The 13,829-nt window shown below is 45.6% G+C and overlaps 2 protein-coding genes across 9 annotated transcripts in view; one reads left to right on the top strand and one right to left on the bottom strand.

Moving 5' to 3' along the window:
• The window catches only part of SLC2A8 (solute carrier family 2 member 8), a 22,538-nt gene extending 11,243 nt beyond the window's left edge, over window positions 1-11,295 (top strand). For all 3 annotated transcript variants that reach the window (XM_081896507.1, XM_081896508.1, XM_081896509.1), the window contains 5 exons: window positions 613-759; window positions 1,008-1,116; window positions 1,787-1,963; window positions 3,506-3,651; window positions 4,188-11,295. In XM_081896507.1, the coding sequence (XP_081752633.1) occupies window positions 613-759; window positions 1,008-1,116; window positions 1,787-1,963; window positions 3,506-3,651; window positions 4,188-4,328 (720 nt within the window). In that variant the 3' untranslated portion in view covers window positions 4,329-11,295. The remainder of the gene's footprint in view (window positions 1-612; window positions 760-1,007; window positions 1,117-1,786; window positions 1,964-3,505; window positions 3,652-4,187) is intronic.
• GARNL3 (GTPase activating Rap/RanGAP domain like 3) overlaps window positions 6,624-13,829 on the bottom strand; it is a 110,914-nt gene continuing 103,708 nt past the window's right edge. For all 6 annotated transcript variants that reach the window (XM_081896379.1, XM_081896384.1, XM_081896381.1 and 3 more), the window contains one exon: window positions 6,624-13,829. In XM_081896379.1, coding sequence (XP_081752505.1) covers window positions 13,676-13,829 — 154 coding nt within the window. In that variant the 3' untranslated portion in view covers window positions 6,624-13,675.

Below are 13,829 nucleotides of genomic sequence, written 5' to 3'. Positions count from 1 at the left end.
CATTCTTTTCCTTTGCTGCTGAACTGCTCAGTAGTCAATCCCATGCTGAAACTGCACAGGAATCAGCAGCAGTTTTGCAAATAGAACAGGCGGTGGCCTGGTACAGCCACTTACAGTCATGTCCACCTGTCACAGCTGACCTGCAAGGTGGGACGGGCTGGGATGAGGTCTGCTTTGCCACTTTGCATTCCCTGTGGCCAGCCAGCAGGATTGAACTAGCTGCTCAGCAGCTGATGAGTGGGGAAGGTTCTCTTTGTAGGGGTCTGCTTTGTCATAGTGGCGAAGCAGCAACTGGCAGCACTGAACTCTCTGCTCCCCAGCTGATGAGTGAAGGGTGCAACCCTCCACTCTGCAGGGGTTTGTTTTGTTCACGTTTCTCTGCAGGAAACGTGCTGGCAAAACAGTACCCAGCAGGATTGACATCAGCTGATGGGCAGGTGGGCATGGTTTTTGGGAAATGGCCCAGCTGGCCAAATTGGTTGTCCTCATGGGCCAAGATTCCTAGTTCAGTCCCTGACATCTGCAGCCAGGGTGCTGGGATCTCTACCTCAGACCCCAGAGGGGTACAGTTGCCCCTCGACACTGAAACACTGGCTACGTCTTCCTTTGCAGGAGGAGCTGAGTCTGGCCGAGTTTAAGAATCCAGCCATTTACAAGCCATTCTTCATTGGGATTGCCATGATGTTCTTCCAGCAAGTGTCGGGGATCAATGCCATCATGTTTTATGCGGAAACCATCTTTGAAGAAGCCAAATTCAAGGTGGGGGGCTCCTCTGTCCTCTTGATACCTTGGATGCAGCCATACTCATTCATATCTTGGTCAGATGCCCAGAATTGGACACAGTATTCCGTGTGTGGTCTGACTAAGGCACAATAGAGTGGTACTATTACTTCCCTTGGTCTTCTGTTGATGCAGCCTAGAATAGCATTAGCTTTTCTTTGCTGCTGCATCACACATTTTCAAATATTTGAGATTTTTATTTACTTCTTGCTGTTGTGTGTTTTCAGGAGAGTGGTGCTGCTTCCATCATTGTGGGATCCATCCAAGTCTTTTTCACTGCTGTGGCTGCTCTTATTATTGATAGAAAAGGTCGAAAAGTCCTTCTGGTCGTATCAGGTATTGCAGAAAAGCTATCCTTCCAGTGTGAAGTGTAGGATTCTGTGCCTTTGCAAGTTTGTATTTTTCGCTCTATAAGACGCACCAGACCATAAGAGGCACCTAGTGTTTTTGGAGGAGGAAAACAAGGGAAAAAAATTCTGAATCTCAGAAGCCAGAACAACAAGAGGGATCACTGCACAGCGAAAGCAGCAATCCCTCTTGCTATTCTGGCTTCTGGGATAGCTGTGCAGCCTGCATTCGCTCCATAAGACACACACACATCTCCTCTTACTTTTTAGGAGGGAAAAAGCGAGTCTTATAGAGCAAAAAATACGGTAATTTAATGTGGAACACCATGAACAGCTGGATAAAATTTTCTGGTGGTGGATGTCCAGCAAGGCAAGCTTTTATGTGTTTGAAATAACTAGCCTTAGGGCCTTAGGTCAGTGGTTGGACATAATCCCCAGCATACCCCGTCAGGACACACTCTCTCTCTCTCTCTCTCTTTGTGCTTGTGTGTGTGTGTGTGTGAGAGAGAGAGAGGGGGGGGGAGACAGGGGAGGGGAGGCAAAGGATGCTGAACTAGATGGTCCATTGCTCTGATCCAGCACAGCTCTTGTTACATACACTCTTGTTCCCAAACAGTATAACTAGGTGTTCTGTTAACTATTTATCTCATCTTTCCCAGGGTTCATTATGGCCATCAGTGCTGCCATCTTCGCGATCTATTGCAAAATGGCTCTCCCAGTCCCCATCAACTCCTCCCATGCCAACCCACCAAGCTCCATTCTGAGTGCTGCTGTTGTGGAAGAAGATCACCACCTTGCGTGGTTGGCGGTATTGAGCCTGGGCCTCTTCGTCATGGGTTAGTGGGCACTTTAGCTTTTGTGGGTACAGCAACCGCAGCAAGTCTATATAGATGCATCCACCTAGAGAATTCTGGGCCTTTTGGTGCCTTGAGGAGTTTCCCAGCCACGTAGTAAAGGTCGAGTATGCTTTGAGTATGTGGATACTTCCCACACCGGAATGCCCTCTCTGCTGCAGCAGCAGGTGATGCACACACAGGAAATACACATGTCGGAAGAGTCCTGTTTGATCACAACAAAGCCCTTGATTCCTCCTCCTTCGCTGGAGTCCAGCTTTTTTGAGGTCAGATTAATGACCTGCTTATTGGTAGCCTAGTGCTTGTGGAGCATAGACCTTAAGGGTAGGGAACCTTTCTTCAGCCAGAGGGTCACATGGGGGGGGGGCAGTGTTCTGCAAGGGTCATGGTGCTGGTGGTGGGTGGGGCCACAGCAACACATGTTCAGTTTTACAATAGGCTGGTTTCTACACACAGATACAGACACCCCTCTCTATCCTTCATCTAGGCAAGCAAGTGGCATGATCCGAGTTCAATGACACATTCCAGGCAGGCAAAAGTGTGCAAGGAGGGCGTGGGTCCTGGGGTCTTGAAAGCTAAGTGGAGGGGCCTGACAGGGGCTCTTTTGAAGATGCTGTTAGGGTAGCACAACCTGGGTAGCACAACCTCCTCCACATTGCTATTGCTGTTGGCTGTTTGCTTGCATTGAGCTGTACTACTGCTCAGAAAGAGACGACATATTGTGTGAGTGGTGGCGGATACCTCTCCTCCTTACCATCACTGCTTGCTGACTTGGAGAAGGGCAGACAAACAGGAAGAGGCAACGAGGAAGGAGAGCAGCAAGGTTGGGTGGCTATGGGGGTTGTTGTGTACCTGCTGGGGTGTGGTCTTAAGATACTTGCCAAGCAATGGCTACCCCCTGATGCCAGTCCTGGGCATAGAACTCCTGCCTCACTCAAGTCGACCTCTTAAAAGTACCCTTGCATTATTATTATTTTCAAGTGTGTTTACCCTGCTCTTCATCCAAAAGGCTCCCAGGGCAGCTTATGAAAATTGATAATACAGTCCCTGCAGTCTTGCACACTGCATGGCATGGCATGAAAGGAAAAGAATTGGGAAAGGAGTAGGCGGAAGCAAACTTGGCACTATTTCTTTCTTATAATGGCAGCTATGATGGGAAGAGTTCAACTGAGCAGCCATAAGTTGCTCCTCTTTAAGCTGAGCTGATGGAGTGGCGCTGCTTCTCTTCTCCTCCTTTAGCCTAATGAAATGGCTGCTATCATGTGACTGTTGATGGAGAGAAGAGCCTGATGGACGCTGGGTTCCATGCTGAACAGATGGAGTGGCTGTTTCCCTCCTCCCCTTTAGCTACAGCCTGTTGCTAGATAACATGTGAGATGTGAGGAAGAGGGGAAGCCTTGTCTAGTTGTATCTTTCTGGTTTCCAGTCAGGGTTGCCTGTTCATTACTGACCTTGCTCAGTTCAGGAAAACCTCTACTAACTGCTCTCAGTGAGTTTGCTTTCTCCTTCCTCTGCAACCTGCAGGCTTTGCCTTGGGCTGGGGCCCAATCCCATGGCTGTTGATGTCTGAAATATTCCCTCTCCGAGCTCGAGGCGTAGCCAGTGGTGCCTGTGTCTTAACAAATTGGCTCATGGCTTTTCTGATCACCAAGGAGTTCCATGACCTCATGGTAAGCAAGGATCACATCAGAATGGTTTACAGCAGGAATGGGAACAGTGGCCCCCATTTTCTTTTCAGCAGCCTTCTGGGGGCCACATGCCAGTGGCAAAAATGGGTTGTTGGATTCTTTTTGCCTACCATATGCAAGGATCCTGCTAGGGTGAAAAGCAGTAACCACGCTGTGACATAGCCAGTGGAAGGACTAGGAGTCTCAGCTGCTTACTGAGAGCTCTCATGCTTACTGAGAGCATCAACCTGTGTCTGCAGGTACTACAGACATGCTAGGTTTCTGCATGCAGGGATATTCTGGGTGAGAAAACATTTTCTTATGTTGGGCATGGGGAACCTTTGGCCCTCTGGATGTTGCTGAAGTACAACTCCCATGAGCCCTAGCAAGTGTGGCTGATGGCCAGGGATAATATAAGTTGTCATTCATCTACACCTAGAAGGCCAAAGGTTCCCCATTTGCCATCTCAAGAGTACAGCTCAACCACCTTGGTATTTCTTCTGGTTCTTAATCAGACATCTCTTTCTCTTCTTCCCCAGGTCTTCCTGACGCCTCATGGTACCTTCTGGTTGTTTTGTGCCATGTGTTTCTCCAACGTGCTCTTTACCATACTTTTCGTTCCTGAAACCAGAGGGAAAAGCCTAGAAGAGATAGAGGCCTACTTCCAAAGATCACATTAGCTGTTTGCAATCTTAGTGGGCGAACTTTTCCCCTTGGTCTTGGACTTAAGGTGGTGGTGGCTGGTGGGACCCAACCCTTCTTCAGAGATTTGCACGAATGTAAAGTCTTCACCAGGTTCAACTGGGTCCAGAGAACTGTCTGGGGTGTAGGTGTGGTCAAGATGAAAGGCAGGTTCATTTTGTGTGGGCAATGACCTACCACTTTTCAGTATTACAGCACTACATACAGTATTACAGAACGGCAGGCACTGTTCAGTTTTCTGCCATCTAGAACAAGGTGATTAAGAATTCAATTTGAACAAAACATTGCTTTTCTCTGTTCGTTGGCCATGTTCTGTGTGGCCAGCCTTTTCTTCTTCTGCTGAGGACTGTATTCCTCGGGAGGTGGGACCTGATGGGAGGGTCATCCTGGTAGTAGGTGGGGCTAGAGCCAAAAGTGGGTGCCCTCTCCCCTGGGCTCAACCCCTTCCTCTTTCTGCCATCACTACCCCTCTCTACTGTCACTTCCTTTCTCTCTGTTTAGAAAGCTCTCACAAACTACCTTCTAATTCTGTGTAATCTGGGCCTACTCTATGGGTGTAGAGGAGTGAGGCAGAGTCCTGAAAAGGCACATTGAGCAATGCACACAGCGTGCACAAAAAACCTAGCAAAAGAGGGAAACTGGGTCTGACTTAGCCAATGTCACCAGACTATTTTGCACCCTCAAGGTTTCTCTCACAAACAGCATTTTAAAATGAGATGCATCCATGCTGTCTGAAGTGGTATGCTACCAGTTCTTTCCATGGAATGTGTAGATTTTAATGCAGAGGGGTTTAAAGCAGCCAAAGGTTTGTTCTGATTTGCACATGAAACGGTAGACTTTGGCAATCACGTGGGATATTTTTAAATGAATGGGTTCGGCATACTGCTGCCCACTATTGCCCCCTCCTCTGGTTCTTGAGTCCTGTTCAGGAGGTTAGTAATGCTGAAACTGGGAAATGATAAATCTCATTCCCATGATTGCATTTCTTGTCAATCTCTGCCCCAAGGGGACTCCATCTAAAATCATGTGATGGGGTGGGTAGGGATTGGACCCAGTTCTGCCAGTAAGGTTCCAAAGACTTTGTTTCCAGACTTCTAATCTTGTTTTAGGGAATAAAGGTTCAAGGATATGGTGCTATGTGGAATAAATATGTTGAATTCCATCTGATGCTTTGGGCAAATCATCTTTGTTTTCTTAATGTTCAGTTAATATTGAGTGCCGTAAATAACACCAAGGGACAAACTAGGGAGGACTACTGTCCCATTTTTTGACCAGAATGTAAACTTCTGCTCATCAACTAGTTTTCCAGGATGTTGAGATTATGGGGATAAGGGAGGGCGCTTCCAGGTCAGGAGTGGGGATTCATGCACATTCCCCTCTCCCAGTTAGAATTCATTACAATTTCTACTTTCAAATCTATTCTTAAATTTCATCCTAGAAACATTTTTCACTTGGGTCTGCACTGAGTTGGTCATCTTTAATTTGAAAGGTGCAGAATGGAGTATATGAATGTGTGTGTGCTGTTTTTGTGGGCTTGTGGTAGAAAGAACAAACTGGAGGATTCCTCCTACCCAGTATCTAGTAGTAACTGAAATATTGGGCACAATCTAACCAATTCATTAGTGAAATTGTTAACCAGAATGTGATATTTATTATGTATTTTATTATGAATTGCCTTCTTAATCATGCTTTTTTTTAACATTTCTTTTAAAACAGAGTAGAGATGGCTTGGGGTTTTATTTTTAAGGTGCACTTTATAAAATGGTTTTGAGGTTTAGATGTTTCTACTGAGTAAGAAATCTTTGATGGCAAAGGATTTCCCCCCAAAATATATACCAAAATAATTCTTTCTTTCTTTCTTTCTTTCTTTCTTTCTTTCTTTCTTTCTTTCTTTCTTTCTTTCTTTCTTTCTTTCTTTCTTTCTTTCTTTCTTTCTTTCTTTCTTTCTTTCGTCAAGTGTGGGGAATTTTTGACCTTTCAGATGCTACTGAACCACAAATTGCATTGTTAGTGACCAACACCTAGCAGACACATGCCTGGTGCATGTTTTAAGTCTTTCTGCCTGATCCTGTGAATGTCTCCTCAAATGCAAGTCCCACACAATTCAATGAGACTTGCAGGTGTGTACAAGATTGCTTTCTCTGCCCCCGCCCCCCAAATATCAGTGTCAAGGAGTGTGTCCAACATGAGTGATAACAATCTATGGTGTTGTCTATCTTATGTTTGTCTCATTTGTTACACACAGGCACCCCAAGGGGGCAGAAGAAGAGACCAAATGTCATAAATATTTATTACATATCAAGGAAGTAAAGAAAAGAAAAACCCTACAGTTCATTTTACAGCTGTGGTCTATGGAACTTTTAGAACAGATTTCTGCCATTATATTTGTATTGTGATTCTCTTTCTTTACAGGCTACATTTGAAAACACAAAAGAGGGAAAACAATAATAAAAATAATAATAATACATTATTACTTTAGCATTTAAAAACAATGGCAATACAATCGAGTTTAAGACACTTGGTGGTAATTTAAACTTTGAGACTCACAAGAGGGGAAGCCACAGCCCAACAGTACATAATCGGTGAAAAGTACAAAACCCCACTAGATAACAGTCAAGGGACAGGATCCAGCAAAAGTTTGGTGCGACGAAAGCAGCAGCCTTATGGATGATGACCTAAGGACTAAGCTCAATGGAACACATTTGCACCTGTTTCCAAGTAAACATGCAGAGGATGGGAAAGGGCTGTAGCTCAGGGTCAGAGCTAGGCTTAAGCCCTAGAATCTCCAGGTAGTGCTTGGAAGGCAACCTGTCCAGAATCTTGGGCTGCTGCCGCCAGTAAAGGCAGACCCTACTGAGCTAGGTAGACCTAATGGTCTGACCCAGCACGCGGCAGCCTCCTATGACTATTGCAAGGCTGGATTCATGAAGCGCACTTTCCAGGGAACAAGGCCTGAGACTTAGTTCTGAGGAAACTTGCATAGGCCCAATTTCACTGAATTCAGACGGACTTAATTGTGCCTACACAGGTTGACTGCAGTAAAGCCCAGTCACTGCTAGAATAAAGGAGTAGGGAGCCTAATGAAATCCTCAGGCTCCACCGAACTCCCCCAATTTCAGGCAAATCACCCCTCCTATACACAAGAGTGTCTCCTAACAGCAAGGGTTAAGGAAACCCATCATAAAAAGGAAGCCCCCCAATAACTTGATAGGGGGTCCCACGACTCCAGCTTTACTCGGAAGTCAGTTCCCTTGCCAAAGAAGGCTGTTTGTCGCCAACCATGAGTTGTGCTGGATTCTGCTTGAGGGCTTTTTATAAGGAAGGGTGGGGGGGACAAGCAACCAGGGTAGACAACAAATTTGTTTTATACAAACGTTAGCATTTGTGAGTGCTTTCCGTCTGGCAAGAGAAATACATAATAAATATTAGGAAGTCCAAACCTGCAGAAAATAGTAACACCCCACCCACCTTTTTTTTTTTTAAAAAAAAAGAAAGATAAAATCCTGCTCACTTGGACACACAAGAATGCCACTGGGTTGTAGTAGGGGAGTGAAATGTGGACCTTCGGGTTCATCAAGTGTCAAATGGCACATACAGGACAGACATGCAAAAATAGGGTGTATGTGTGTGTGTGTCTCTCTGTGTGTGTGTGTGTGTGTGTGTGTGTGTGTGTGTGTGAGAGAGAGAGAGAGAGAGAGAGAGATATTAATGCTACAATCATGGCAAGGACCTTTAGTGCCACAAGGACTGGGTTGTAAGAGGCAAACTTTGCCAACTATTCTGGCAAATGATGTTCCTTGCTTTGAGATCTATTAGATCACAGACTTCTTTTTTTATTTGGCAACAGTGGATGGTCTGGGGGCAGCGAATGCTGTTGCATCACCTGGGCACCTACTGTAATCAGCCTTTTTTTTTTTTTTTTGAGACAGCTCTTTCGGAGGAAGACCGGATAGAAAAGTATACTAGTAATGTTTGAGAACAAGCCTGAGTGCTGGCTTTGTCCTCCAGAGCTGCCTTTGCAAACACAAAAGATATAGTCAGAAAAAAAATGAGACGTATTGGATCTATTGGACTGGCTGGTGACAGAGCAGATGTAGGAGACCTGCACGTATAACACCCCCTTAGGAATAGCTGGAACTTCTTGCGAGCTGGAAGTAGGGGCTGTTGTGACAGCAGCAAGCGGACCAATCTTCTCCCCTCAGCCCTATAAGCATGATCGAACACTTCAAGCACAAATGGATAAACAAAGAGACAAATCCAATTTTCAAATGTTCCCAATTGATAGGAAGGGCAAGGGGAATGAGCTTACTATTCAAAAATAAGCTGTAGACAGGGGATGATGCCACTGCAGTTATTATTACCATTAGGTTGCCCAAGTAGAACTAAACCACAATTTCCAAGGTTGTACATTTTCATACAACCTCATCCCTATAGAAGAACACTCATTTAAGAGGCACAGTCACTCACTCTAGGCTACCTTGTGAGTCAGTGGCTGCAACCAGAGAGTGAGAGAGGTCCTTGTGAGAACTGACTCTCGGGGTGGGGGGAGCAGTGGAAAGAGAAGCACAGATTGTATTGAGGCCACAGTGTTTAGAGGAGGCTGGTGACCTTCCAATTAAAAGCTGCTGTGCCCCCTAAAATGTCTCCCATCTCCAGGTACCATATAGATAACTATATAGTTATTGTCACGGAAAGAGAAAATGCAAGGTATCATCAACAGGTCCAGAAAGCCAAAAAGAGGATTCATCAGCAACGTTCTAGCATTAGCGCTCCCTAGTTACCAAACAAATGACAAAGCAATAGATGCTAAACAAATAGCTACATCAAGACATAGAAGGAAATGCCAGATGTTCAGTTATGGAATATCTCAGAGGAGTGGGGTGTGCAGGAGGAACTTTAACCCCCCTCCCCCGTGCCAAACTATTTCAAGCCAAGCCCCAAAGGGCCATAATCACTCAGTGGTAGAGAATCTGCTTGACCCACAGGTTGAATTCCCAAAGGCATCTACAAGCAGGCCTGGTAAGGACACCTTCCTAAAAGCCACTGCCAGTCAGTGTAGACAATAGTGAGCTAGATAGACCAATGGGCTGACTGGGGATAAGGCAGCTTCCGATGTTCTTATTTAATTCAGCCCTTTGATCAAAATGACGAGGACTAGAATCTTACTTTGCTTTTAAGGGGCTAGAGCACTGTTGTTAGAACACACACTTTGTATGCAGAATGTTCACAGTTCAAACCCTAGCATCTCGAGAATGTCTGCAGATGGGAATGTCATTGCCCGCAACCCTCATAGACAGCTGCTAGTCAGTGTAGATAATACTGAACTAGAGGGAACGATGGACTAGTTCAGTATAAGACAGCCTTCTAGGTGCCAAGCCGTTGCAGCTGCCCATAGGACTGGCCTACATCTTACACACTGACCCCACCCAAGCAGTTTTCTCATAGGGAGCTTCCACCTCCTAGGGGAACCCGTACCTGATGTAGTGCCTTCCTACCTTGCTCTGATCTGTAACAAATGCTGCTGCTGGGATAAAATCCACTCTGCAGTGAGGACATCCCTGTGGCGCGTTTTCAAGCAGGCCTTGCACTAGAGAGATCAGAATTGCCAGTGGGAAGGTGAATGAGGGTGCTGGAAAGGGATGGTGCTGCTTGGATGTTGACATGAACCTACTTGATGTGGTGTAACTCCCAAGTCAGAATTTCTTGTGCAGGAGCAAAAAACAAACAAACAAAAATGTATCATTGGAAATGAGACAAGGATGTGGCCTACAATGGCAAAGGAGGGAAATAGGGGGAAATGATTTCATTTAAGCAGAGGCATCAAGCCAGAGTCTCAGTTCCTCCATCAAGGGCCCAACAAGGTCTAAGGTAGGTAGTGGGAATTTCTGGCCCTCCGGCTGTTGACGGACTGTAACTCCCACCATCCCTGACCACTGGCCGGGGCTGATGAGAGCTGTAGTTCAAATACATCTAGAGGGCCGAAGGTTCCCCAACACCTAAAAATTTGCGGTCCTTTTTGTTTTTATTTAAGAAAAGCTGGGTGCTTTCGCATGCAAAGTTATGTGCTCTAACTACTCAGATGTACAGCACTTCTGTTGGTAGGGATTCCACAAATCTGGAAAAGGCTCTGCCTAACTCTCCTCCCATGTATGTGGGGAGGGAGGAGTCATCCACATGTCAGCTCAAGTTAAGAGCTTCTAGGTAAGAGAGTAAAAGGTGTGGCTTCTTCACTCACACAGTTCTTAAGCCATCATTAGTTTCCTACTGTGAGTGAGCTGCAAGTGATCCTGCTGAATCTGGGATTCAGTAGGCCTGTTAATCAGGCTCAGACAGGTGACCAATCTCACTTGCTACTGGCAATGCCAACTGGCTGTCAAGATGGCAACATCACAAAGCACTATGATGCTTGGGGGGGGGGCACACACATGACATTGCGTTCCTTTTCCCTATGCAAAGAGGAGTTTGTCAGACTTGAGATCCCGCCCACCCCATCTCACCTGAACTGCAACTGCAAGCTTTTCCCTTGCTAAGGGTTCAGTCCACTTGCATCAAGTTGGAAAGTTAAGTCATGCAGCTTCTGCACATACTTGAGCAGGCTACATGCAGCAAGCTTACCTGTACAGCTATGCTGTCACCTTTAGTAGATGCCATGGCTCCTGTATCTAATGGGCACAATGTTGAACTGTTTTAATTGCTACAAGCATCTCACCAAGGATGGATTAAGTGCTCTGTTCTACTGGCAAATATAAGGCAATTGTGTAATAGAGGGGACAGAGGGACTGGACTCATGGAATATTGGTGGGCAAAGGAGGTAGGAGAAGGGAAGCTGCAACTTCGAAATCTGCAAGCAGGAACCAAGCTGAATTTCATACCTCTGCCCTGCTAGGATCCCTTTCTAGACCCACCCACTTCCAGTCCCAAAGCAGACACATGCCTTTGCCATTTTTTTTTTTAAAAAAATACCCTGCAAGAAACCTGTTTTTCTCTAAAAATGAAAAGTTAACCATTTCTAGCACACGACAAGCTGAAATCTCTCTCACCTATTGTCATGCCATAAAAGCCCTGCTTTGTGGCAAAGGCAAGCCATTCTGTCCTTTTTCTAAGCACATCATTAATTAAAAGTATTGCTTCGTTTATTGATCAGTTGCTTTAAGAGCAGGAAAATAAATAAATACATACATACATACATAAGAAAGACTCCACTCCCCCACCCCTCATGGAAGCAAGATGGGATCCCACACAGGACAGGTAGTTTAAGTTGATCTGTGTGAAGTTGTATAAATCAATGTCTGCAACTTTATAAAAAGAAGAAGAAGGAAATGAATCAAGAGCAGGTAAGTGGGGGGCAAAGGACTTTGGGGGTCCAACACCTCCCATGTGGCAGGAGCATCTACAGACACAGAACTAGCATCAAAGGGTCTTTTCCATGCTGCACCAGCTTTCCATATCCAACTTCCATTTTCTTCTCAGAAAACAGCAGTATGTGGACAGCTAAGGGCAATGTGAGAGGGAAGACAGGTCGTTGTCTCTGAGATTTCTGAAAGGGGGGGGAGGGAGGGAGGGAGGGAGGGGAGAGAAAGAGAGAGGAGATTTCCCTTCCCATGCAGCAAGCACATACCGGTAAATCTCTTCCCTGTTAAAGAGGTTTGGCAGGTTTTGGAAATACAAATGCCCCCCAAAGTCTGTTCAGCAGAAGCAGGAGGAGTGTAAATGCCCTGGAGCAGTGTTTCCTCTTCAATGTATCCCCCACACCCCAGGAATGCAGCTCTTACCTGGTGTCTGTGGATAATCATTTTAGCTAATCAGCAAATGTGCTAATAGACCTGAAACCAGGATGAAGGTTGCCTGCTCACTCACTCAAAACATTTATACTTTTAGAGGGCACAGAATTTATTTGCAGTCTGATCATCCCAACCTTTTTTCTTTCTTTTTTTGCTGTGAATGTGAGGAAGAGTTTCGCCATTCACGTCTGCATCAGCTACTCAAAATAAAGTATCCAGATTGCCAAGTGGGTGCGGGGAGGGAACTGGGGCAAATTGATGGTTTAAGACATTATTTAAAACACTACAACCTTCCCTGGCTACCTGCTATGCTAGTCTGAAGAGACAAGGACCGCTGTTTAATCACAGTAGATTAAACTGATTAAAAAGTCTTTCTAATCAGGTAACATAGATTTTATTTTTTTGTTAAATTAATAATTTTTAATTTAAGTACTCCTTAAAAATTGCAAATGGGCATAGAAGAGTCACCCCCTTCACATGGGTGGGTGGGAAGGCCTATTCTGAGATGGTGCGTCCTGTGACGTATGGATGCACCATTCAGAAATGGAGGAATGATGCTGTTTGTGAGTCTTCCTGGGCAGCATGATGAAAGAAGAGGAAGGGCGCAGAGCTTCTCTTTGGCAAAAAGAGGAGCTTGGGAAGATGGGGAGCCTGGAAGCTAAATCCTGCTTTGGGTTAGTGGGATGTACAGCACCCAACTTTCCCTCTTCCTCATTCCTAGCCCTTTAGCAATGTAAAAGAGAGAGAGAGAGTGGAGCTTTTCCATCCTTGGCCGTCTCCCTCCCACTTATAAAGTTGTTGCAACAAACCGAGCAGGGGAAATGTCACCCTCTCCACTCTTGCAGGAGATATGGGTCCTCCTCCGAGGCCACTTGTGCCCCCAGCCAAAGTTCCTATTGCAGCACAGCCTTCTGGTTTAGGGAAGGGCCCTAGCTCAGTGGTGGAGAATCTGCTTTGCCTGCAGAAGGCTCCAGGTCTAATCCATGGCATCTCCAGGTAGGATTTGGGATGACCATAGTCTGAAACCCTGGATAGTTGCTGCTATTCAGTGCAGACAATACTGAGCTAGATAGACCAATGTTTTGACTGCTATACAGCGGCTCCCTATGTTCCTATAAAATATGTTGGGGGAGGGGTTAGGAGGATCTCCCAGCTTTGTGTCACTGTGGAGTTTATAGCAAGCTGTCTGATTCCCCCAAATGTGGACAGGCTTTTTAAATTGAAAACTAATGTTTAAGTCATATACGCTTTAATCAATTAACTGATTAAAACTCGTCTGCTCCATCAGCTGAGATTCCTGTAATGGGGTGAGTGCCCTAATATTCAACCAAGGAGAATAAAATATGCTACGTCCCACCTGCCCTTTCCATATGAATAAGCTGGAAATACTGGGCGTTCTAGATCTCGATTGCCTATGTATATATTCTGTATTCCAGAATTATCAGAAAATGTAGTGTGATTTTTCTATACTGTTTAGAGAGTCATAACAAATGGGGGGGTGGGGGGGTCAGGGAAGGTGTGCAAGTGCTGTGTCCAGATTGTCTTCACTTCAAGTCAATGATGTCTTCGTCAAAGGAAGCCCCAAGCTGAAAGAGGCTGCTGGACTGGGGGCTCTCGTCCCGTGTAGTGGTGTCGGGGTCTGAACTGGTGGAGAAGTGGCGCTCTTCAGAAGTGCTTTCGAAAGAGCATGCAACGAGC

This window comes from Podarcis melisellensis (genome assembly GCF_964234715.1).
Source record: "Podarcis melisellensis genome assembly, chromosome: Z".
NCBI lineage: Eukaryota > Metazoa > Chordata > Lepidosauria > Squamata > Lacertidae > Podarcis > Podarcis melisellensis.
Note: the sequence above shows the minus strand (reverse complement) of the source record. Positions and strands in the feature narration are given on the sequence as shown.